Source organism: Entelurus aequoreus, linkage group LG01 (genome assembly GCF_033978785.1).
Source record: "Entelurus aequoreus isolate RoL-2023_Sb linkage group LG01, RoL_Eaeq_v1.1, whole genome shotgun sequence".
Classification (NCBI taxonomy): Eukaryota; Metazoa; Chordata; class Actinopteri; order Syngnathiformes; family Syngnathidae; genus Entelurus; species Entelurus aequoreus.
In genome coordinates, this window is record NC_084731.1 from 61,863,661 (window position 1) to 61,890,291 (window position 26,631).

The window sequence follows — 26,631 nt, forward strand, 5'->3', positions numbered from 1 at the left end:
CCGTTTCAACCATTGACGCGCAAACGTCATCATATCTAGACGTTTTCAACCGGAAGTTCCCCGGGGAATTTAAAATTGCCCTTTATAAGTTAACCCGGCTGTATTGGCATGTGTTGCAATGTTAAGATTTCATCATTGATATATAAACTATCAGACTGCGTGGTCGGTAGTAGTGGGTTTCAGTAGGCCTTTAAAAATGTACACCCCCTGCAAGGTCTCTGAGGTCAGCTGATCAGTTTCTTCTTGTCGTCCCAAAAATCCATTTAAAATCCAGAGGTGATCGTGCATTTTCTGTTGTGGCTCCAAAACTTTGGAATATCATCCCTCTTGCTATTCGGACGGCTCCCTCTTTGAGTAGTTTTAAATCACGTCTTAAAACATATTTGTACTCTTTGGCTTTCAAACCAGCATGAGAGTTGTGTGATTTTGTTAGAATAATTATGTGTAAGTTATCACACAACTCTGATGCTTAAAGGCCGTTGCTATAGTTATTATCAATTGTGCTGAAGTTTTACTTTTCTATCTGTGCAAAGGGACAACTTGCAATGCAAGATTGCGAGTCGTCTCGTATCAGTGTTTGTGTCCAGAACATCGAGTACTGTGACGCAGACAAAGCAGAGACAGGGCGATATCACGAGTGTCAGCACATTTGCATTTCTGAATAATCATATATTGTGTCCAACTGGGGCTGCTGAAATTACCCCCCTTCCTTCAGAAGCAGCCTCAGTGATGTAACCAGGGACCTCCCAAATAAATAGAGGAGCACGTGGGACTGGACCTTAGAGCGTAGGTTGGATCTGTAACTAAGAGTACAGCCCAAAATGTTTCTCCTCATTGAGCTAAATGTAACTCTGTCTCTGCATGATTCCTTGCTTCTTGTCTGTTTAATAGATGTCATCAGTGTTTGAACCTGACAGATTTTAGTGTATTTTATTTTCTCTGATGTATTTTATGTATTTATCTTTTTATAGTTCAATGTTTTATATTACTGACTCTCCTAGTATGTATGTCTCAACCATCTACCATGAATTCATAAACGTGGACCCCGACTTAAACAAGTTGAAAAACTTATTCGGGTGTTACCATTTAGTGGTCAATTGTACGGAATATGTACTGTACTGTGCAATCTACTAATAAAAGTTTCAATCAATCAACTTCTGTGCAGCACTTTGTGAAACTTCCGTTTTTATAAATGTGCTATATAAATAAAGTGGATTGGATTGGTGCCCTAAATTATGAGCCCTCCTTTAGGCAACACTTGCCTTGACCTTAAAAAGTTCAAATTCGAGGCCTGCATCCCTAAAAAGTTTGTTTCTCCTCTCGTCAGACTGCAGCGACATGATCTCCACCATAAAGGCCATGAAGATCCTAAAGCGAGTCGGCGGCTCCAAGGGCATGTGGACCAGAGACACCGGCGGGGGCTCGGGGAAGGTCTTCATCTTCAACGGGACGGATACAGACACCATCTTTGAGTTTTCCAGCGTGCAAGACTTCACACGCTCGCAGGGCCTGTCCGAGTCCCGGCAGCTGAAAGTTCCCTCTGCCTGGAGCGGGACAGGCCACGTGGTCTACAACAATCACGCCTATCTGGTCACGCGGGCGGACGAGGTCACCCTGCTCAAGTACGACTTGAGGAACCCGTCGGTGGTGGACAGCGTAGTGTTCCCGGTCCAGGACCACGTTCCGGTGTACGGCCTGAGCCCTGAGACCGTGGTGGACCTGGCCGTGGACGAGGAAGGCCTGTGGGTCATCTACGCCACGCGTCAGGCTGAGAAGCACATCTCCCTGGCCAAACTAGACGCCGTCTCCCTGGACATCCAGCAGATGTGGGACTCCAACTGCCCCGGGGAGAACGCGGAGGCGGCCTTCGTTATCTGCGGGACACTTTACGTGGTCTACAACACACAGCAGGCGGGACGCTCGCGTGTCCAGTGCGTGTTTGACGTCAACGACATGGTGAGCAGCGACGACGCTCCGCTGGTCTACTTCCCCAAACGCTACGGAGCGCACGCCAGTATCAAGTACAACCCGCTGGAGCAGCTGCTGTACGCCTGGGATGACGGCTACCAGATTCTCTACAAATTGGCCATGAAGAAGAAACTGGAGCTTTAAGACACTAGAACCCCCAGAGAGGAAGTAGTTTTGGCCGCACCGCATTGACAACTTTCCTTTTGTATTCATCTTAGTGAACTTAAACTGCTGACAACCTTCTGCCATACAGAAGGATTATGAACGTGTTACAAAACCAGTGAAGTTGTCACGTTGTATAAATGGTAAATAACAACAGAATACAATGATATGCAAATCATTTTCAACTTATATTCAATTGAATAGACTGCTAAGACAAGATATTTAACGTTCACACTGGAAAACTTTGTTCTTTTTTGCAAATGTTAGCTCATTTGGAATTTGATGCCTGCAACATGTTTTAAAAAAGCTGGCACAAGTGGCAAAAAAGAATGAGAAAGTTGAGGAATGCTCATCAAACACTTATTTGGAACATCCCACAGGTGAACAGGCTAATTGGGAACAAGTGGGTGCCATGATTGGGTATAAAAGCAGCTTCCATGAAATGCTCAGTCATTCACAAACAAGGATGGGGTGAGGGTCACCACTTTGTCAACAAATGCGTTTAAGTCGAACATTTGTCAACCAGCTATTACAAGGAATTTAGGGATTTCACCAACTACGGTCCGTAATATCAAAAGGCTCAGAGAATCTGGAGAAATCACTGCACGTAAGCGGCAAGGCAGAAAACCAACATTGAATGCCCGTGGCCTTCCATGCTTCAGGCGGTACTGCATCAAAAAGCGACATCAGTGTGTGAAGGATATCACCACATGGGCTCAAGAAGACTTCAGAAAACCACTGTCAGTAACTACAGTTGGTTGCTACATCTGTAAGTGCAAGTTAAAACTCTACTATGCAAAGCCAAAGCCATTTATCAACAACACCCAGAAATGCTGCCGGCTTTGTAAGTGCAAGTTAAGGCCCCTTCTACACTAAGGTTATCCAGGGTAAATCCCACCTAACCTTATCCTTGTCCACACACACACAATGGTCGTTTCAGACCCCCTGCCGTCCGCCGGCGCAACGCGACCTAGTACGCATGTGCGCGTCATAGTCACCTCTGACCTGGAAGTGTATCCTTACCCTGTGTTTCAATGTAGACTATTGCCACATTTCTTTGAACAGTAAACCTTGCTTGCCTCACCATCAGCAACTGTTAAGACCAGTGTTTTCCAACCACTGTGCCGCGGCACACTGGTGTGCCGTGAGATACAGTCTGGTGTGCCGTGGGAGCTTATCTAATTTCACCTATATGGGTTAAAAATATTTTTTGCAAACCAGTAATTACAGTCTGCAATTTATGTGTTGTTGTTGAGTGTCGGTGCTGTCTAGAGCTCGGCAGAGTAACCGTGTAATACTCTTCCATATCAGTAGGTGGCAGGCGGTAGTTAATTGTTTTGTAGATGTCGGAAACAGCGGGAGGCAGCGTGCAGGTAAAAAGGTGTCTAATACTTAAACCAAAAATAAACAAAAGGTGAGTGCCCCTAAGAAAAGGCATTGAAGCTTAGGGAAGGCTATGCAGAACCAAACTAAAACTGAACTGGCTACAAAGTAAACAAAAACCGAATGCTGGACGACAGCAAAGACTTATGCGTAGCAAAGATGGCATCCACAATGTACATCCGAACATGACAATCAACAATGTCCCCACAAAGAAGGATAAAAACTACTGAAATATTCTTGATTGCTAAAACAAAGTAGATGCGGGAAATATCGCTCAAAGGAAGACATGAAACTGCTACAGGAAAATACCAAAAAAAGAGAAAAAGACACCAAAATAGGAACGTAAGACAAGAACTAAAACACTACACACGGGAAAACAGCAAATAAAACTCCAAATAAGTCACGTCGTGATGTGACAGGTGGTGACAGTACACCTACTTTGAGACAAGAGCTATATTGATGCATGCTTGGTTATGGTTTGAAGTCATGTCCAACAATTGCGACGACTTTTTACTGTCAACTGAGTTTCGTTTTTTTAATGATTTCTGCTGGTGGTGTGCCGCGGGATTTTTTTTCAACGCAAAAAATGTGCCTTGGCTCAAAAAAGGTTGAAAAACACTGGTTAAGACTATTGTAGTGAATCACACCTGAGCCATCAAACATGAATCGTATCTTTAATGGACGTGTGAAAGTAAACAATGTGATAATGAACATTTTACAATAACAGGACACTGCGCTTGTAGGCTGAAACTGGCGGTCGTACTTGACGGCCGCAACTACTTCATGGCTTCACAATAGTTATGTGGTACAAAACTAGACGTTGAGTAATCGCTCGACATACATGGCGGACAATAACTGATAGTCTGCTTTGCCAGTCCAAATGCATTCGCTATTTTTCGTAGTCTTCCCTTGTCCACGGGAGCCCGCATTGTCGTTGTCGCTCCTTCGACAAATGGACAACGTTTTTCACTAAGTAGATTCACAGCCACACCTGGACATTCGAAAGTTCTCTTGCCGTTCCTCGGACACAACACACTCAATGACAAACATATCCCACCAGGCTGCCGTTCTTCCAGGGCTTATCTAAAACCGTCGCTCAAAAAAGGAGGGCAACCTTAAACGATGGTTTAGTGTGGCTGAAACGAGGCTTAGGCTAAATAATTATTAGTTTAAGGGGTTATCCGGCATAGTGTAGACATAGCCTAAAACTCTACTATGCAAAGCCAAAGCCATTTATCAACAACACCCAGAAACGCTTCGCTGGGCACGAGCTCATCTAAGATGGATTGATGCAAAGTGGAAAAGTGTTCTGTGGTCTGACGAGTCCACATTTAAAATCGTTTTTTGGAAACTGTGGACCAAAGAGGAAAATAACCATCTGGACTGTTTTAGGCGCAAAGTTGAAAAGCCAGCATCTGTGATGGTATGGGGGTGTATTAGTGCCCAGGGCATGGGTAACTTACACATCTGTGAAGGCACCATTAATGCTGAAAGGTACATACAGGTTTTGGAGCAACATATGTTGCCATCCAAGCAACGTTACCATGGACGCCCCTGCTTATTTCAGCAAGACAATGCCAAGCCACGTGTTACAACAGCGTGGCTTCGTAGTATAAGAGTGCCGGTACTAAACTGGCCTGCCTGTAGTCCAGACCTGTCTCCCATTGAAAATGTGTGGCACATTATGAAGCCGAAAATACCACAACGGAGACCCCCGGACTGTTGAACAACTTAAGCTGTACATCAAGCAAGAATGGGAAAGAATTCCACCTGAGAAGCTTAAAAAATGTGACAAAAGCCAGCATCTGTGAAGGTATGGGGGTGTATTAGTGCCCAAGACATGGGTAACTTACACATCTGTGAAGGCACCATTAATGCTGAAAGGTACATACAGGTTTTGGAGCAACATATGTTGCCATCCAAGCAACGTTATCATGGACGCCCCTGCTTTTTTCAGCAAGTAACTGCAAAGCCACGTGTTACAACAGCGTGGCTTCATAGTAAAAGAGTGCGGGTACTAGACTGGCCTGCCTGTAGTCCACACCTGTCTCCCATTGAAAATGTGTGGTGCAATATGAAGCCTAAAATACAACTTAAGCTGTACATCAAACAAGAATAGGAAAGAATTCCACCTGAAAAGCTTAAAAAATGTGTCTCCTCAGTTCTCAAAGTGTTGTTAAAAGGAAAGGCCATGTAACACAGTGGTAAAAATGCCCCTGTGAAAACTTTTTTGCAATGTGTTGCTGCCATTAAATTCTAAGTTAATGATTATTTGCAAAAAATTATTTATTTTTGTAGTGTGAACAATAAATATTGTTTGTTGTTGGGGACAAGTGTTGTAAATTAGCTTTGGCTACAAACACTATGATGCAAACATTGGATAACTGTTTCAGATGTCTATGTTTTTGTATCTGTCCCTATTTCAAATAAACCTCTATAATAATAATCTTGTCTTTGCAGTCTATTCAATTGAATATAAGTTGAAAAGGATTTGCAAATCATTGTATTCTGTTTTTATTGACCATTTACACAACGTGACAACTTCACTGGTTTTGTACTTAGCTTTTAGAGACATTTACCAAAGAACTTTGCAGGACAACATTGCCTCACTTACGCCATCATTTCAGAGCTGCAGTGGAGGCGGAGTCTAAATATCTGCAGGCAATTCCTCGGAATCCAAACTTCCTGTCGTTGGGCAACCAGCTGCACTTCCATGACTACTTTGTTTGCCTGTTTGTGATTACAGCTCGTTAAGGAAGAAGCGTTTAGTTATAATGAAATGCAAATATGAGTTTAATGATTCAACTGGAACAACAACAAACCTACATTTCACAGCATCAACACTCAGTACCAGAGCTACTTTGATTTTATCCCATCCTTTCTACGACGAGGCCTTTAGTGAACCATCAGGGTTAGATGTTGTTTTTCACAAAATAAAACAATTTTCTTAGCTACTTTTGCTGAATATATAAACATTTTCCTATAAATAAGCCAGTCATTCTCAGTCTAGTGGTACACCAAAGAACCACTTAAATAAATATTCAAACACAGTGTTACTGTTCAAACTGTGTCCAAAAATATTTAATTCTAAATATTAAATGCACTCGTTCATTAAAACCTCTGCCTTGTTTTTAATGAATACTTAGGCTGACTATGCTAATTCTTAGCTACTTTTGCTGAATTTTTAAAATGTTTCTTATACATAAGCCAGTCATTCTCAATCTAGTGGTACACCAAAGAACCACTTAAATAAATATTCAAACACAGTGTTACTGTTCAAACTGTGCCCAAAAATATAAATACACTCGTTAATTAAAACCTCTGCCTTGTATTAATGAATACGTAGGCCGACTATGCTAATTCTTAGCTACTTTTGCTGAATATATACCGTTTTTCTTATACATAAGCCAGTCATTCTCAATCTAGTGGTACACCAAAGAACCACTTAAATAAATATTCAAACACAGTGTTACTGTTCAAACTGTGCCCAGAAATATTAAATACACTCGTTAATTAAAACCTCTGCCTTGTATTAATGAATACTTAGGCCGACTATGCTAATTCTTAGCTACTTTTGCTGAATATATACCGTTTTTCTTATACATAAGCCAGTCATTCTCAATCTAGTGGTACACCAAAGAACCACTTAATAAATATTCAAACAGTGTTACTGTTCAAACTGTGCCCAAAAATATTAAATACACTCGTTAAATAAAAACATTTTTAATGGATACTATGCTGCTGTATTTGAATGTTGGTCAATATGTTGGTACTTGGAGAGCCGAGTGTTTTCTGAGGTGGTACTCGGTGAAAAGGTTTAAGAACCACTGACATAAGCAAATACATGAGTGTTTCATTTGGTGCCATCTAGTGGTACAAGTGGGAAATACACCCTCAAAATAACTATTAAAAAGAAAAAAAAATCCTGTTATTGTCCTACTAAAAATGTGGTCAACTTTTTAATACACTTGAAATGGTACACATTAGTAATACGTAGGCTATTACTTCAAAAAGTTGCATGGGCGTTTTAAAAATATTTTTTATGAATTTGCTTGCTAGTTTCAGAGTTGCAAGTATGAATTTGAACATCCCAAAAAATCAGAAATGACACGAAACGTTTCCAAATAAATGACGGCCGACTCGTCTGTAGTCAAAACGATGAACTTATATGAACAAGTTTATTTTTTGTCAAGAAGCAGTAGCAATATAAAAACGATTCATAAAGGGAGAATAAAATCTAGAGTGAGGAAAAAATGCACACGAGAAAGTGTAAAATCTGAATACAAGGCAAACATCACCAACGTATGTACAAATATGAGAAATAAAAGAATGTTTTTTTCAGTTTTGCAGAGTTATTTCACCGGCAAACCGGGACCAATAAAAAAGTTGGTATTTGCACTATCCCGAAAACGAATGCTATGATTCCTATCTAAATTTGGAGGCCTAAAGCCAACATTCCGTTTATATAAAAAGGGTCTGGGCAGAATACTGGAAAGAACCACAAATTATTATGACTACAAAAGCAGATGAACATTTAACAGTTTGTTCATATCAAATAACCTTCAAACGGATACCAAACCACTTATTGCTTATTGTCATGACAACAACCTACTTTTCCCCCACAATTCAGATTCTCAGGTGAGGGAGAGGCATGGTGACATCGCGGAAGAATCGATGGACGAGGGCATTTTTGGCAGATAACCTTTTGTTTGGGTCGTAATGTAGCATTTCCTGTGGTGAGAAAAACAAACAAACATTACGATGTAGAAGAGGGGTGCAACGTGACAACATTAATCAGAAGTTGTTATTTTTAATCGTCAAAAGCAGGGGTGCCAATTACGTCCATTGCGAGCCAGGCATTAAAAAAAATACCCCTAAAAATTTGCGATCATCAATCTTCACCAAGACGACACTTTCGTCACTTGATTGACATTCACGACACCCGAGGGTCTCGTGAGATGACGCTGGCTGCTGCCAGCTCAGTATTAACAAAAAATGACAGACAGGGAGGCGAGAAACACTTTTATTTCAACAGACTCTAACGCTGTACCTGCCGTCAAAATTCTAAAGACCGACTGCACAGTTACTGTCTTCACAATAACGGCCTGGCGAAGTTGGGAGAGTGGCCGTGCCAGCAATCTGAGGGTTACTGCTTCAATCCCCACCTTCTACCATCCTAGTCACGTCCGTTGTGTCCTTGAGCAAGACACTTCCCCCTTGCTCCTGATGGGTCCTGCTTAGCGCCTTGCATGGCAGCTCCCGCCATCAGTGTGTGAATGGGTGAATGTGGAAATAGTGTCAAAGTGCTTTGAGTTCCTTAAAAAGGTAGAAAAGCACTATACAAGTATAACCCATTTACCATTTACCATAAAAGCGCTGCTTCATCCTGCCTGCGCTATTAAAATAAGAGTCTCAAGAGGCTGGCGTGCACAAGCTAGCAAGCTACGGAGTTCACTGTCAATGTACAGTACAGGCCAAAAGTTTGGACACACCTTCTCATTCAATGCATTTTCTTTATTTTCATGACTATTTACATTGTAGATTGTCACATCAGAACTATGAATGAACACATGTGGAGTTATGTACTTCAAAAAAAGGTAAAATAACTGAAAACATGTTTTATATTCTAGTTTCTTCAAAATAGCCACCCTTTGCTCCGATTACTTTTCCGCACACTCTTGGCATTCTCTCGATGAGCTTCAAGAGGTAGTCACCTGAAATGGTTTTTACTTCACAGGTGTGCTTGAAGCTCATTGAGAGAATGTCAAGAGTGTACAGAGCCGTAATCAGAGCAAAGGGTGGCTATTTTGAAGAAACTACAATATAAGACATGTTTTCAGTTATTTCACCTTTTTTAGTTAAGTACATAACTCCACATGTGTTCATTCATAGTTTTGATGCCTTCAGTGACAATCTACAATGTAAATAGTCATGAAAACTAGAGCTGCAACGATTCCTTGAGTAATTCGATTACAAAATATATCAGAGGAATTTTTGCTGCCTCGAGGCGTCAAGTTTTTTTTACGGCATTTTGCCTAGTTTAGTAAACAGTAGTCAAAGCTCACGTTTCGCACAGACTGTTTAGGTATTGCACAGCGTGTTTACGTCACAGATCATACGGCCCCTTGCACTGCACAACACCGCTCTTTTAAATACGCTTGAGTTTAGAAAACCTTTTCGTCGACATAACTCGCAATGGCAGACGCCGCAGAAAGCAGTGGACAAGACGAAGGAATTAAGAAGCGACAAAAGTTGTCTAAGGTGTGGTAACACTTCACACTATAATGGGAGGAAAACGCAGTAGTATGCAAACATTGCAAAGTGGAGCTCGCATACCACAATAGCACAAGTTCGATGCTTCAGCACCTGTTGAGAAAGCATCCGATTGAGGGACATCCAGAGGCGAGCTAAGTCATCTATTATCAAATGTAAACGCAAAAGTTGTGTTAGTAAAATAAATGTTATTCATTATGATAACCAAAAGGTGTTGAAAACCAACAACGCTATCTGAGCTGTCATGTTCAATTAGCCTTTTATTAGTAACCACGCGAAAGTATTTGTGCAGTTATTCAAGTCATGCAACCACATGCTACTTGGATAGCTTGCACTTGCACCCACTATAGTCTCTGTAGAATGTAAGCGTTCCAAGTTCTAGTTCACAGTGGTAGCACTTGTGTGCCAAGTTCCTGTCAGCCATATCTGAAGTTGCACATTTCAAATGCAGTATTAAAGGCACTACCTAATCCACTTTTTATGTTTGAAATAATGAAAACTGTTCCTTTTGTTTTATTTTTGATACTAACAATATAGTTTTATTTTAACATTCTCAGGGAATATTAATTTTGAATTAATTTAAATATATGTGTTTTCATCTCAAACATGTTATGATGGCCAAATGAACATTGATTACTATTTTGCATGCAATAAATGCAATGACCTGCATTGCATTCTTAAAATTTTAAACTGTCTGTCATTATTAAGTGGTTTGTCTTTTTATATTGTTCATGTATTGTTGGCAGGTTGAAAACAGCTCAGCGGATTTGCGTGGAGAAACCAACGTTTAAACAGCACCGTATAATAATCATCAAAAACGCACGAGACAAGAACTTCGCTTAGCACATAGGGCTGTGAGCGCACCTGTTTTTATTAGCACACACACATTGGCACAATCAACCACCAACGCATTTCAGCTGTGCGTGTCAGCCTTCAAGAATGAAAGCAGGCGTTTAGGAAATAAAAGACAATTAGGCCAAACACAATAATTGAGGGCACATCTTAAAATATATAATTAAACATATATAATTTTTTAATTATCTTTTCATTGTAATACACTGTAGCACTGAGGTTTTTTACTCAATGTAAAGTGCTTTTTACAAATAAAATCTATTATTATTGTTGTTATTATAAACCTTTATCAAGCAAAAATATGATTTATTCGATTACTCGATTAATCGATTGGGATAGCTGATAGAATACTCGATTACTAAAATATTCGATAGCTGCAGCTCTAACGAAAATAAAGAAAACGTATTGGCCTTTACTGTATTTCTTGTAAAGTGTATAAAAAGGAGTATGGAAGCTGGCAAAAACCAATAAGATGCCATAAACCAACCACTTTCATGTGGTATTGGACAGAAAGGAGGACTTTTTTTCTCCTTCATTTGAAAATGCGGACGTTATCAGCACTACGGTCTGATTCCAATCAATACAAGTCATCAGAATCAGGTAATACACCAACTTATATTCTTGTCTTCATGAAAGAAAGGAATTTATGTGTTAAACATGCTTGTATTATCATTAAACCCCTTTAATTCAAAACGTCTCTTTCGTAAATAAAAAAAATATAAATTATATACCGTATTTTTCAGACTATAAGTCGCAGTTTTTTTCATAGTTTGGCCAGGGGTGCGACTTATACTCAGGAGTGACTTATGTGTGAAATTATTAACACATTACCATAAAATATCAAATAATATTATTTAGCTCATTCATGTAAGAGACGAGACGTAAAAGATTTAATCGGATTTAGCGATTAGGAGTGACAGATTGTTTGGTAAATGTATAGCATGTTCTATATGTTATAGTTATTTGAATGACTCTTACCATAATATGTTACGTTAACATACCAGGCATGTTCTTCCTTTTTCGTGCCTTGAACCGGGAAGTATAACAGTCCATAGCGTTTCCACTCGTATGGATTCTTCATTCATCACTTCAAGCAACGTTTGTAAGTTTTACAATATAACTAAAACTAATCTTACTTACTAAACCGTCCCGTGTTTGATGTTTGTAGGAGTGTTTTCATGCATGTTTTTACATAACCTCAGTAAAACGTCACCATGGAGTTATTGAGTCGGTTTAGCTGATCGAAGAGCTAGCTTCCGCAGCTAGTGGGTCCATGACGATGACTTCTGTTTTGTTTGATCAGCCGTTTTACAGACACGTTTGGAAAAATTAGGGTATGTAAATTCCATCCTTCCATCCATCCATCTTCTTCCGCTTATCCGAGGTCGGGTCGCGGGGGAAACAGCCTAAGCAGGGAAGCCCAGACTTCCCTCTCCCCAGCCACTTCGTCCAGCTCTTCCCGGGGGATCCCGAGGCGTTCCCAGGCCAGCCGGGAGACATAGTCTTCCCAATGTGTCCTGGGTCTTCCCCGTGGCCTCATACCGGTCAGACGTGCCCTAAACACCTCCCTAGGGAGGCGTTCGGGTGGCATCCTGACCAGATGCCCGAACCACCTCATCTGGCTCCTCTCGATGTGGAGGAGCAGCGGCTTTACTTTGAGCTACTCCCGGATGACAGAGCTTCTCACTCTATCTCTAAGGGAGAGCCCCGCCACCCGGCGGAGGAAACTCATTTTGGCCGCTTGTACCCGTGATCTTGTCCTTTCGGTCAAAACCCAAAGCTCATGACCATAGGTGAGGATGGGAACGTAGATCGACCGGTGTATTGAGAGCTTTGCCTTCCGGCTCAGCTCCTTCTTCACCACAACAGATCGATACAGCGTCCGCATTACTGAAGACGCTGCACCGATCCGCCTGTCGATCTCACGATCCACTCTTCCCTCACTCGTGAACAAGACTCCGAGGTACTTGAACTCCTCCACTTGGGGCAGGGTCTCCTCCGCAACCCGGAGATGGCACTCCACCCTTTCCCGGGCGAGAACCATGGACTCGGACTTGGAGGTGCTGATTTTCATCACAGTCGCTTCACACTCAGCTGCGAACCGATCCAGTGAGAGCTGAAGATCCTGGCCAGATGAAGCCATCAGGACCACATCATCTGCAAAAAGCAGAGACCTAATCCTGCAGCCACCAAACCGGATCCCCTCAACGCCTTGACTGGGCCTAGAAATTCTGTCCATAAAAGGGCAGCCTTGGCGGAGTCCAACCCTCACTGGAAACGTGTCCGACTTACTGCCGACAATGCGGACCAAGCTCTGACACTGATCGTACAGGGAGCGGACCGCCACAATCAGACAGTCCGATACCCCATACTCTCTGAGCACTCCTCACAGGACTTCCCGAGGGACACGGTCGAATGCCTTCTCCAAGTCCACAAAGCACATGTAGACTGGTTGGGCAAACTCCCATGCACCCTCAAGGACCCTGCCGAGAGTATAGAGCTGGTCCACAGTTCCACGACCAGAACGAAAACCACACTGTTCCTCCTGAATCCGAGGTTCGACTACCCGGCGTAGCCTCCTCTACAGTACACCTAAATAGACCTTACCGGGAAGGCTGAGGAGTGTGATCCCACGATAGTTAGAACACACCCTCCGGTTCCCCTTTTTAAAGAGAGGAACCACCACCCCGGTCTGCTAATCCAGAGGTACTGCCCCCGATGTCCACGCGATGCTGCAGAGTCTTGTCAACCAAGACAGCCCCACAGCATCCAGAGCAGCAACTCCGGGCAGATCTCATCTACCCCTGGGGCCTTGCCACCGAGGAGCTTTTTAACTACCTCAGCAACCTCAGCCCCAGAAATAGGAGAGCCCACCACAGATTCTCCAGGCACTGCTTCCTCATAGGAAGACTTGTTGGTGAAATTGAGGAGGTCTTCGAAGTATTACCTCCACCGCCAGAGTGGAAGAGAGTCCAGCCCCTCTCGAGAGAACTGGTTCCAGAGCCCTTGTTGTGCGTCGAAGTGAGTCCGACTATATCTAGCCGGAACTTCTCCACCTCGCGCACTAGCTCAGGCTCCTTCCCCCCCAGCGAGGTGACGTTCCACGTCCCAAGAGCTAGCTTCTGTAGCCGAGGATCGGACCGCCAAGTGCTCTGCCTTCGGATGCCGCCCAGCTCACATTACACCCGACCTCTATGGCCCCTGATATGGGTGGTGAGCCAATTGGTATGTAAATTAACATTTATCAAATCTTTCTATGTAAAAAAAAAATGCGTTCACATCATACATGTCTGCGGCTAATATACAGTACAGGCCAAAAGTGTGGACACACCTCATTCAATGGGTTTTCATGACTATTTACATTGTAGATTGTCACTGAAGGCATCAAAACTATGAATGAACACATGTGGAGTTATGTACTTAACAAAAAAAAGGTGAAATAACTGAAAACATGTTTTATATTCTAGTTTCTTCAAAATAGCCACCCTTTGCTCTGATTACTTTTTTGCACACTGTTGGCATTCTCTCGATGAGCTTCAAGAGGTAATCACCTGAAAGGGTTTTCACTTCACAGGTGTCATAGTTTTGATGCCTTCAGTGACATAAATAGTCATGAAAATAAAGAAAATGCATTGAAATGAGAAGGTGTGTCCAAACTTTTGGCCTGTACTGTATGTAATCATAATTAATTATTCTAAAATTTGGTGGTTGTGTCTTAAAATAACGGCGCACTCTATCGCCCGGAAAATATGGTAATTAAATGTACCTTGTTTGAACTTATATTTCCACAGTTGAATCAAATAATACTAGATTCATACTCCTGGTTAGAAGGAAACAGTTACAAGAAAATGAAAATGTTCTCACTTCCAGCAGCTCTCTTCCATCCTCATCTAGGAGAGGAACCACTTTAGAAAGTTCCTGGCGGGCCCACTTTGGGAAGGAGGGTTTGTAGTCGGGCATGGATGTGACTCCCGGCCAGGTGGCTTCATCGGGGGTTCCCAGAGTGCGGAAGATTCGGAATAGCTGGTCGATCTCGGAGTCGCCGGGGAACAGCGCCCTCCTGGTGATCTGAAGAAGATGGCATTTTCTTACTGGCCCAGAGTGGGGAAATTCGAATGTGGGTATTCAGTATCTTTCTCAAAAAGATGGGGGGAGGTTGGAAGACATCCACTTAAATGCTTAACCCAGGGGGTTGAGACAGCAGGCTTAGTTTAACCACAGTCAATGGAAAAACTAAGTCAGGGTCAACTCAGATTAATTTAAAGCTGGCAAATGGAGCGGTCGGAAAATGTGAACAAGATGGAAAGAGCAAAATCCCATATACTAAACAAATTACGTTCTTGTGGGGATGATGACGCACACGTGATGGAAGATGTCATTCAAAGATTGTTTTCCTACACAAGCATCAATGATTCAACAGTCCTTCCTCCAGGCATGTGATTTGACCCTATTAAAAATACTGAAAATGAGCCCCAGCCCCCTGAAGATCCTGTTTTTTCAGCAATTGAACATACAAAAATTAGCACAAAAAGCACCATTTAAAGATTATTTAGTGTTTAAATAATTGAAAAATGAGCAACAAAGTTGACATAAATACATAGCCCATTCATCCAAATGAATCACTATGTCTGTTTCAGTCTCTGTGTTATTTAGTCACTACAGTAATTACAACGTGTGTTAGCCTACACTATACAGTATTTACAACCTTACTAGTGTTCACTTCACATCCACAGATGGTTCATCTAGTTATTGACATTATTTACACATTACTATGTCGGTTTCAGTCACTATGTTATTTAGTCACTACAGTAATTGTGTTCACATCCACAGGAACCACATGGGTTAGCCTACTCTATACAGTATTTACAACCTTACTAGTGTTCACTTCACATCAACAGATGGTTCATCTAGTTATTGACATTATTTACACATTACGATGTATGTTTCGGTCACTGTGTTATTTAGTCGCTACAGTAATTGTGTTCACATCCACAGGAACCACATGGGTTAGCCTACTCTATACAGTATTTATACAACCTTACTTAGGCTGACCATACGTCCTCTTTTCCCCGGACATGTCCTCTTTTGCGGGTGTGTCCGGGCGGGGTTTTTTAAATGCCTCAAATGTCCGGCATTTTGAGTTAGGGTTGCGTGTATTTTCAACGTACGTCTTGGGCAAGGATCGGCAACCCCTAACAACTAAATTAAGGGCGTGCCGTGATGGCACTGCATATATTATCCTCTATTACTTGCACAAACAGCATGCCAGTCCGGCCTCATGTTGTATGAAGCTTTAATTTGCACTCGTGGGAGACAGCAAGGCATACTTGGTCAACAGCCACACAGCTTACACTGACGGTGGTCGTATATAACAACTTTAACACTGTTACGTTACAAATATGCGCCACACTGTGAACCCACACCAAAAAAGAATGACAAATACATTTCTGGAGAACCTCCGCACCGTAACACAACATAAACACAACACAACAAATACCCAGAATCCCATGCAGCCCTAAGTCTCTAACCTCAACCGACGCACGGAGGGAGGGAGGGGGTGGGGGGTGATGTGTGGGGGGGTTTGGTGCTAGCGGGGCGTGTAGACTGGGAGAGTTAGGGCTGCATGGGATTCTGGGTATTTGTTGTGTTGTGTTTATGTTGTGTTATGGTGCGGAGGTTCTCCAGAAATATATTTGTCATTCTTTTTTGGTGTGGGTTCACAGTGTGGCGCATATTTGTAACGTAACAGTGTTGAAGTTGTTATTTACAGCCACCGTCAGTGTAAACTGTGTGGCTGCTGACCAAGTAAGCTTTGCTGTCTTATTCGTGTGCAAGCAGAAGATGCATTCAACATGTGTCCGAGCACGTAAGCTGTTTAAGCAGGCTGTAGAGGGCGCTGAAGGCAGTGCCGTCACGCCCAAATTTCGGGTGTCTCCGGGGAAAAGTGGGAGGATTGGCAACTATGACGCTGTTGAACGCCATTCATGTAAATCTCGCGGGCCGCACTAACTTAAAACTGTCATATTAAAGTGCGGGCCGGGGCGCGTGTCTGAGACCCCTGGTTTAAACATAGCACAAAGCAAAAAAAAGCTTTGTATACAGTGTTATTTCATTTTAAATTTCAAAAGAGTTTTGAGGCTCCCATTGTTTTCTTTCATTTGTGAAACTCGTCAAAATGGCTCTTTGAGTGATAAAGGTTGCCGACCCTAGACTCTAGGGTTAAGTTAAGAAGGGGTTAAACAAAACAAGCTGTGAAGGTGCGCACGCAGAAACATTCGTGAGGGAGGGGCAGAGACACAGAGCGAGAGAGCTAGTGAGTGGAGACAGACATGAAAACAAGAAATGCCGAAAAGTAAATGCAACTTCACGGATGATTTGCGGAAAAAGTATTTGTGTTTTGGTCCTGGCCGTGACACATGGGAAGCAGAATGCACTGTGTGCAAAGCAGGAACGTATATATCTATGGCAAATAAAGATCTACAAGCCCATATCGACACTACAAAGCACAAAACAGCTGTGCAGGGTGAGAGCTCGTTTGTGACAACCTTTTTCTAAAACACAACATAGAATGTGAGCTATAACAGGATAATGCATACATTTGTCATTTGTTTTCAAAACGCTTACAAAAAAGTGGTACCCCAAAAATTTACTGTGGGACCCCATTTGTATGATTTGATGGGGTCCCTGGGACCCCATTTTGAAAATTCCTAGCGCCAACACTACTGTCAACATAGGAGAAAAAATGCTTTATTTAAATATATTACTTATGAAGCAAGTTCGAGTATCATTGGCAAATTTTCACCTAGTCCCGGCCTTGGCGTGCTGCCCGCCTTGGCACGCATATATGTGTCCTCTTTTTGGGATTTCAGAATATGGTCAGCCTACCTTACTAGTGTTCACTTCACAGCCACAGACGGTTCATCTACTTATTGACATTATTTACACATTACTTTGCTTCATTCACACATTAAATTAAAAATGATTCAACTAGTCAATGTCAACATATAAAGAGTAGAAATAATGAACAAAATGTCAGCTACTGTCTTGTTGTAAAACACCAGTAAACATGAAATGTAGCATTTAGACAGGCTATACTGTAGCAAACATGTCTGCCACAATCATGTGTTCTTAAAAAAAAAATCTAAAGAAGATTCTATCCCTCTGCCATTTTCCACTAGTTTTCAAATATATAAGTCGCCCGCTTGAATATTCCCTCTTCTCTTCTCAGACTCTCTCAGAGCCTTGTGATTTCACTTCCTGGTTCGATGACCCGCCCTATGTTAACCAATCGTGACTCATCATAGTAAACTAACCAACCAATCATGGATGTTCTTATATGTAAATCAACCAATCATCATTGATGTTTTCCGTGTATGTTGTCCCCTGCCCATGGAGTTGCTTCGCTACGTGGCTTCCATTTTTAAGTTAATAATTTTTAATGAAAAACCGTAGTTTTTACAACTGGATTATCAAAAACCGTACTCATTAGGGGAAAACCGTAGCTGTTGGCAGGTATGGCAAAGAGACGGATCGAGATTTTAACACACATCGTAGGTACGAAAAAAACATGTTTATATTTTTAGAGATAAAAAAGGTGGATTTCCGACTATAGACGGAAAAATCACATGCCTGTTCCTCGCCACATTGCGCTTCAAATATTGAGTCTAACAAATTGTGGATTTTTGGGGGATATTTCTAATCTTTTTTTAAAGCATATTCTACAATTTTCTAGTCCTAAATTAACCTTTTCACGCATAAAATGGCAAAATTTACCAAAATATTAATATTACAGTAATATCGGCACCACTAGGGATTTCATATCACGGTTATCGTGGCCAAAATGATCACGGTTATGTTTTTTATTGCGGTATTTTGAATACGCTCAAAAAGTACTTATACACACACAATGAAATTGTTTGACAAAATGAGTTCTTTTAAATGACTTGCGGTTAGAAAAGCCACTATTTTGTGTTTGCTTCACTTGCAGTGTTTTAGTTTTAGTATTTTAACTCTTAAATGGCTGAGCTTTTATTATTTTAAAACTTTGTTTATCCTGTAGCATTTTAAGATGTATTCAAATGAAAAGTGCATAACAAATCAAATCTATTGTTATTATTTATTGCGGGCGTTGTGGCGTCCTATGTTTAACGGTCCTTCAACGCACTGTAATATTCCTCGGAGTACAGAACAATCAATCAAAGACACACAGCTCGTAGGTCCAATGTGCACCATTGAATACAGTATCTTAGTTGCTCGACAGCAATGTGCGTACCCAAGTTCAGATTGGGGTATGTCGTTTCTTAATGCGAAAACACGTAATGTTTCTTGTTTCCATGTTAGCATTTAAACTAGCAAGCTGTCACTCATTGAGTTAGTCGAAGTGCACTTATCAGTTTTTTTGAAAATCGTAATTTAAAAAGGGTAATACTAACGGTCCCGGGTTTTACCGCAATTATTAGTACCGTTCATCCCAGTCGTTACTGATTGACTCAGCTTAAGGCAGCATTACTATATTTCTTTAGTATTGGTGGCGAGTGCGCCTTAAAGGGCCACCAAAAAATGTGTCTCATCTGTGGTCCGTGTGGGTTGCAGTGGAACTCAGCTGTAATACACTTTTCCACCACGTGTGGCAGTAATGACAATAAACAAACAGAAGGAGTCTGGAGCGTCAGTCATAAAGAAGTTTTTTGAAGCGCAAAAATTATGACTAAAGTGGTGAAGCTGTATGAAATTTTATTGTCAAAAAGTTAAAGTACCCATGATTTTCACACACACACTAGGTGTGGCGAAATTATTCTCTGCATTTGACCCATATCACCCTTGATCACCGCCTGGAAGGTGAGGGGAGCAGTGGGCAGCAGCGGTGGCCGCGGCCGGGAATCATTTTTGGTGATTTAACCCCCAATTCCAACCCTTGATGCTGAGTGCCAAGCAGGGAGGTAATGGGTCCCATTTTTATAGTCTTTGGTATGACTCGGCCGGGGTTTGAACTCACAACCTACCGATCTCAGGGCGGACACTCTAACCACAAGGCCAATGAGCAGGTATGACATTTTATTGACAGTTTAGTTAAGAAACATTCATTATCATTTATTGTTGATTTATTTTCGGCAGTTATTTGAGTCTCTTATGCAGGATATTTAGTACAGTGTTTCCCACACATTCATTTATTTGTGGCGGCCCGCCACGAAAGAATTACGTCCGCCACAAGTATTAAAAAAAATATATATATATATTTTTTATGTCCTGTCCAGCTTCTCAGGCAAATCATATAGTTGATGTAGATGCCCATATAGGCTGTTCAGATTTACTTTACAAAAGAGAAGTGTAGGATACTTCTCTTTGTATTTGACCACTACTGTTTTCTGTTTATTTGTTACTGATTGTGGCAGGACACCTCTGCCTCTGTTTCACTTTATGCTGCTGGTAAATAATATGGTTGTAGTAGTAGCCTAAAGTTAAATTATTTAGTATGCACTAATTAAAGGGGCAGAGCTTTAAGAGACATTTTAGCTTTTATATTTTATAAGATATATTTTTTGTAAGAACCACAATTAATATATAATATAGTTCAGTGAATAACTTATTGTTCAAATCTGTATATAAATATGTACATAAAATGTTGTAATTATATTGTAAAATGGATGGATGGATGGATGGATGGACGTTTAAAACAAAACTGTTATTATTAATTAGTAAGTATACATTTTTTGAGCCTTTTTAGAGAAAATCATATCATTGTAGTAAATTATGCAAATTACTCGACGATGTCATGGTGACCACGCCCATAGCCACGCCCCCACCGCCACAGGTATCTTGGCAGTTTATGGGAAACACTGTAGTAGGTATATTTTTAAACAGCCTGAACCAAGCCAAAGTTTGTGTTAAAAAAATATATATATTTGTGATTAACACATGTTTTCCTCTTGTTTTCACCGTTTTTTATTGCCTTTTGGATCGGGCCCCTTTGGGACTGCGCAACTTTTGTGACTTCTGCGCTGCTTTTTTTGTGCACTTTTGGTCATGGCCATGTTTGCACCAGAGACCAGCTGCTGGCTCCCCGCCACACTGGAGTCTGTGTGGAGATGTGAGGCTGGCTTTGAGTGTCGGGATGGACGAGCTTCACGGGGCCTTGGTTAAATGAGCATGTATCGGACACTTCGGTCTGCCTCGACGGATTCTTGCTCATCTGTACCGGACATTGGCCAAGAGCTAGTGGGCAGCCTTGGATGGAGTCGGCTCTCCTGGTTGCTTTGGCAGGTCTGTTCCGTGTGCAATGTGTATGATTTATTGCAATTTTTTTTGTGTTTCAGTGTGTTTTACTTTTGTAGCTGTATGTAAAAAAAGGCGCTGCTGAAGTGGTAGCTGGTTGCATTAGCTCTGTGCTACTTCAATGTTTCCCTCTTCATGTGTTTTTACCTTATGTGACAGAGTCAGTGGAACATGCAATCATTCATTGCGGGAAATGCAGAAGAGAAAGTAGAAAACTAAGAGAGGAACTTAGAAGACATGGACAGGAGGACTCTCAAAGGGGGACACAGCAGAAACTAAAACATTTTATGGGACATAATTTAGTATGGGAAGGGGTAAAATGTACATTTCTGACCATTTTTTCCTGGGGTTTGAACCCTGCGGCTTGTAAAACAGTGCTGCTAATTTATGCATTTTTTCCCCTGAAATGCAAATTCAGTGTATTTGCTTAGTTTTTATTTATTGTTTGTGCTATGGCACCATCTTCTGGATGAGTTGGCTCACTGCAGGTGCTGCAGTGTCTTTCCATTTACTAGCAGTCCTTTGTTGTTGTTTTTACCCGAGTGCCGTTGTGTCTTCTCGCCGTCCATAGCATTTTGAATGAATTCTTCATATATCAGTACAAGCGACGTTTTTAAGTTTTACAATATACCAAACAATTCTTACCTACTAAACCAGGGGTGTCAAAGTCATTTTAGCTCAGGGGCCGCATGGAGGAAAATCATGCATGGCATTAAAACTTTCAAATAAACACAATTTCAGATTTTCTTTGTCTCACTCTGGCCAAAAATAGGACAAACACATTCTGAAAATGTACATATTACAAATAACCCTCTTGGCAAAACATTCCAAGTTAGTTGAAAATTCCGCGGAAAAGAATTGGTGCAGTTTCAAAAACACCATGAACTTACACTTTGTCCCAGTGGTTTTACAAAGCCATTAAACTGTAAGCACTTCCTGTTTTGAAATCCCTTGTTGAATTCTCATGTTGGAAACCCAGTGTTTCCTCAAACTGCCACATTGGTGACATCCGCAACTGCCACAGCACATTAATTTATCATCATTCAAATATAACAATTATAATATAAACAAAACTATCCAAATGACACCATCAAGGTAACATCACTACAAACTTAACCAATCTAAAGTATGAAATAAAAATGAACAAACAACAAATGAATAAACACACATTTTTACAATGGAGTTCAGGGTGCGCATCATGCATTCCACCAATTAAAAGCACTGCACGGAACTAACTAAAAAGGTGATGGTCGATCTGACTTAAGTCTTTGCATCTTACGTTTCGTTATGTTATCTGTTGAGTGGAGAATTTACAATAAAATAATGTATCTGCCGCCAGCCACAACAGGAGCAACTGATTGCTTGCACCTGTGTTGATTGGCGTAGCGGCAGCCAATTCAGAGGGAACTTAAAGTTAGCTGACACGTCATCTTTTAAAACTGTCATGTGTGACGTGGGTTACACTTGAATTGCTGTTGCGACATCCAGTTGACACATTTAGAACATCACTTTCTTTTATAAAAAATGCAACAAATTTTTATATTTAGCAAACTGATCTTGCGGGCCGCGGGCCAGATTAGACCTGTTTGCGGTCCCAAACGTTCCCATGTGTGATGTCTATAGGAGTGTTATAATGCATATTTGTACGTGCTATTGTAATGTAGTGTAGCTAATGTGTCAAAACACTTACGAGTGTCTGCGTTAGTATTTTACAATGACATTTTTTATTGTTTCAGTTTTACAAATTCCTCAGTAAATTCCTCAAAACGTCACCGTGGAGTTATTGAGTCTGTTTAGCTGATTGGAGAGCTAGCTTGCGCAGTTAATGGATCCATGAGGATGACTTCTGTTTTGTTTGATCAGCCGTTTGGAAACAATTAAGGCATGTAAAGGAACATTTACAAAATATTTCTGTGTAAATAACTAATAAATGGAAAAATATTTTTTTCTTCTAAAATGTAGTTGGTGCGGCTTATATAACGGTGTGCTCTATAGTCCAGAAATACGGCATATTTAATATTTTTGGCAACTGTAACATTACACACAGTTTGAACAGTGAACTGCGTTCGAATGTAGGCAAATAAATAGCGGTATTTTAACCAAGTGATTCTCTGGCGTACCACTAAATGGAGCTCGGACCACAGCTTGAGAGTCACTGACCCACGGTAACACATCCAGGCATTATTCTGCTCAATACAACACTGACATTGAATCAGGAGATTTGCCAAACCCTTTTCAAATAATATTAATAAACAATCGATTAATTTTAGAATTAAAAAAACATTTTCCATATATTAGCCGCACCGGACCATATACGAGATACAGTATATACCGGTACAAAATATTTTTGTTTCCAAACGGTGTCTGTAACACGGCAGTAAAATGGTTGATCAAACAAAACAGAAGTCATCATCATGGACCCACTAGCTGCGCACGTTAGCACAACAATCAGCTACTCGAATCAGCTAAACAGACTCAATAACTTCACGGTGACGTTTTAGTGAGTTTACGTAAAAAACATGCATGAAAACACTCCTACAAACATCAAACACGGGACGGTTTAGTAAGTAAGAATACTACACTACTGTACTTTAATGTTGTCATTATGGTGGTACTTGATGAATACTTAGGTCTACTACACTACTGTATTTTAATGTTGTCATTATGGTGGTACATGATGAATACTTAGGTCTACTACACTACTATATTTTAATGTTGTCATTATGGTGGTACTTGATGACTACTTAGGTCTACTACACTACTGTTCTTTAATGTTATCATTATGGTGGTACTTGATGACTACTTAGGTCTACTACACTACTGTTCTTTAATGTTATCATTATGGTGGTACTTGATGAACCCGCGGCTCCGGAGCCGCATGCGGCTCCTTGACCACTCTGATGCGGCTCAGCTACATACATGCCGACCCCCCCGATTTTCCCAGGAGGTTTATGGATCTCAGTGTCTCTCCTAGATAACTTCCAGGGAAAAAATAATCCTATTTACACTCTAATTACTAAATAAAGGGCGTGCCCTAATTGCACTGCAGTAATTGTCCTCTATAGCATTTACATACAGCATGCCAGTCCAGCCACATGTTGCATGTTGTTATTACTCGCACACACAGGAGACAGCAAAGCATAGTTACTCATCAGCCACACAGCTTACTCTGACGGTAGCCGTATCAAACAATTTTAACATTGTTACGTTACAAATATGCGCCACACTGTGAACCGACACCAAAAAAGAATGAAAAACACATTTCTGGAGAACATCCCACCGTAACACAACATAAACACAACACAACCATTACCCAGAATCCCATGCAGCCCTAACTCTTCCGGTCTACATTATACACCCCGCTACCACCAAATCCCCCCACACATCAAGCCCCCCCCCCACGCCCCCCTCTCCGTGCGTTGGTTGAGCGGAAGAGTTGGGGCTGCATGGGATTCTGGGTATTGGTACCGTCAGTGTAAGATGTGTGGCTGCTGATCTAGTACGCCTTGCTGTCACTTACGTGAGCAAGCCGAAACTGCATTCTACATGTGGTCGAGCAGGTACACTTTTAGGGCAGACTGTAGAGAGCGCCAAATGCAGTGTCATCACGCTCTGATATTCGGGAGTCTCCCGGGAAAAATGAGAGGGTTGGCAAGTATGACGCTATCAAGCGCCATTCATTCAAAACTCGCGGGCTGCACTAACATCAAATTTCCACATTAAAGTGCGTGCCGGTGCGTGTGTCGGAGGCCCCTGGTTAACATAGCACAAAGCATTTAAGCTTTTTATGCGGTGTTTTTCATTTTAAAAATTTTTTTGTGGCTCCCATTACTTTCTTTAATTTGTGAAACTTGCCAAAATGGCTCTTTGAGTGGTAAAGGTTGCCGACCCCTGACTTAGGTCTACTACACTACTGTATTTTAATGTTGTCATTATGGTGGTATTTGATGAATACTTAGGTCTACTACACTACTGTACTTTAATGTTGTCATTATGGTGGTATTTGATGAATACTTAGGTCTACTACACTACTGTACTTTAATGTTGTCATTATGGTGGTACTTGATGAATACTTAGGTCTACTACACTACTGTATTTTAATATTGGTCAATATGGTGGTACTTGGAGAGTAAAGTGTTTTATGAGGTACTTGCTGCCAAAGGTGATTTTATGCAAACTACTAAGAGAGCCTCTGCTGGCTTTAATGTTGGTCATTATGTTGGTACTTGATGAATACTTAGGTCTACGACACTACTGTACTTTAATGCTGGTCATTATAGTGGTACTTGATGAATACTTAGGTCTACTACACTATTGTACTTTACTTTAATGTTGGTCATTATGGTGGTACTTGATGAATTTTTATGTGTACTACACTATTGTATTTTAATGTTGTCATTATGGTGGTACTTGTTGAATACTTAGGTCTACTACATTATTGTATTTTAATGTTGTCATTATGGTGGTACTTGATGAATACTTAGGTCTACTACACTGCTGTACTTTAATGTTGGTCATTATGGTGGTACTTGATGAATTTTTAGGTCTACTACACTTCTGTACTGTAATATTGTCATTATGGTGGTACTTGATGAATACTTAGGTCTACTACACTACTGTACTTTAATGTTGTCATTATGGTGGTACTTGATGAATACTTAGGTCTACACAACTACTGTATTTTAATATTGGTCAATATGGTGGTACTTGGAGAGTCAAGTGTTTTATGAGGTACTTGCTGCCAAAAGTGATTTTATGCAAACTACTAAGAGCGCCTCTGCTGGCTGCAGCCAAGTAGTGCACTCCAGTCGACAAGTATGTCCACAATATGGACGGCATTCTAACTTATGATTATTTATATTATGCTCATCCCGACTGGAAACAATTACCATTTCAGCAAAGATGCATCCCAAACTCCAGATGTCGACAGCCGTGGAGTAAAACTTGCAGCCCAGCAGGATCTCGGGCGCTCTGTACCACAGTGTCACCACCTGACACACACAAAGTAAAACTCAGCAAAAGTGAAAGTAAACCTGACCACACATGCCCACTTACCTCGTGCGTGTACGTGCGCACCGGCACACCGAACGCTCTTGCCAGGCCAAAGTCCGCCAGCTTGATCTCCCCCTGGGCGTTGATGAGGAGGTTCTGGGGCTTCAGGTCCCGGTGAAGAACCCTGTGGGAGTGGCAGAATGCCAAGCCTTGCAGCAGCTGGAAGAGATAGCTCTGCAAGATGGCAGAAAAGTGAATGTTTAGTCATCGTCAGGTTAGTGACTGATTATTATTATTATTACTATTATTATTATTATATTACGGCATTTTGACCTACAGTGTATATCGTATCGGCCTCTTTTATCTGTCTTTTCTTTTACAACTACAACAGAACTACGTCAGCAGATAAAATATATACCAGGGTTTCCCCTAGAGGCAGCACGGTGGAACAGGGGTTAGTGCATGTGCCTCACAATACGAAGGTCCTGAGTAGTCCTGAGTTCAATCCCGGGCTCGGGATCTTTCTGTGTGGAGTTTGCATGTTCTGCCCGTGACTGCGTGGGTTCCCTCCGGGTACTCGGGCTTCCTACCACCTCCAAAAACATGCACCTGGGGATAAGTTGATTGGCAACACTAAATTGCCCCTAGTGTGGGAATGTTGTCTATCTGTGTTGGCCCTGCGATGAGGTGGCGACTTGTCCAGGGTGTACCTCACCTTCCGCCCGAATG

At 41.4% G+C, this 26,631-nt stretch overlaps 2 protein-coding genes across 2 annotated transcripts in view; one reads left to right on the plus strand and one right to left on the minus strand.

The window, feature by feature from the left end:
- Positions 1–2,185, plus strand: part of LOC133655510 (olfactomedin-like protein 3A) — a 15,734-nt gene extending 13,549 nt beyond the window's left edge. Inside the window, exon 3 of the mRNA XM_062055748.1 lies at positions 1,328–2,185. Coding sequence (XP_061911732.1) covers positions 1,328–2,112 — 785 coding nt within the window. The 3' untranslated portion in view covers positions 2,113–2,185. The remainder of the gene's footprint in view (positions 1–1,327) is intronic.
- A 5,475-nt stretch (positions 2,186–7,660) lies between these two features.
- Positions 7,661–26,631, minus strand: part of LOC133655524 (cyclin-dependent kinase 2) — a 32,442-nt gene continuing 13,471 nt past the window's right edge. The window contains exons 4-7 of the mRNA XM_062055771.1: positions 25,966–26,136; positions 25,800–25,901; positions 14,503–14,706; positions 7,661–8,244 (exon numbers count right to left, since the gene is read on the minus strand). Coding sequence (XP_061911755.1) covers positions 8,140–8,244; positions 14,503–14,706; positions 25,800–25,901; positions 25,966–26,136 — 582 coding nt within the window. The 3' untranslated portion in view covers positions 7,661–8,139. The remainder of the gene's footprint in view (positions 8,245–14,502; positions 14,707–25,799; positions 25,902–25,965; positions 26,137–26,631) is intronic.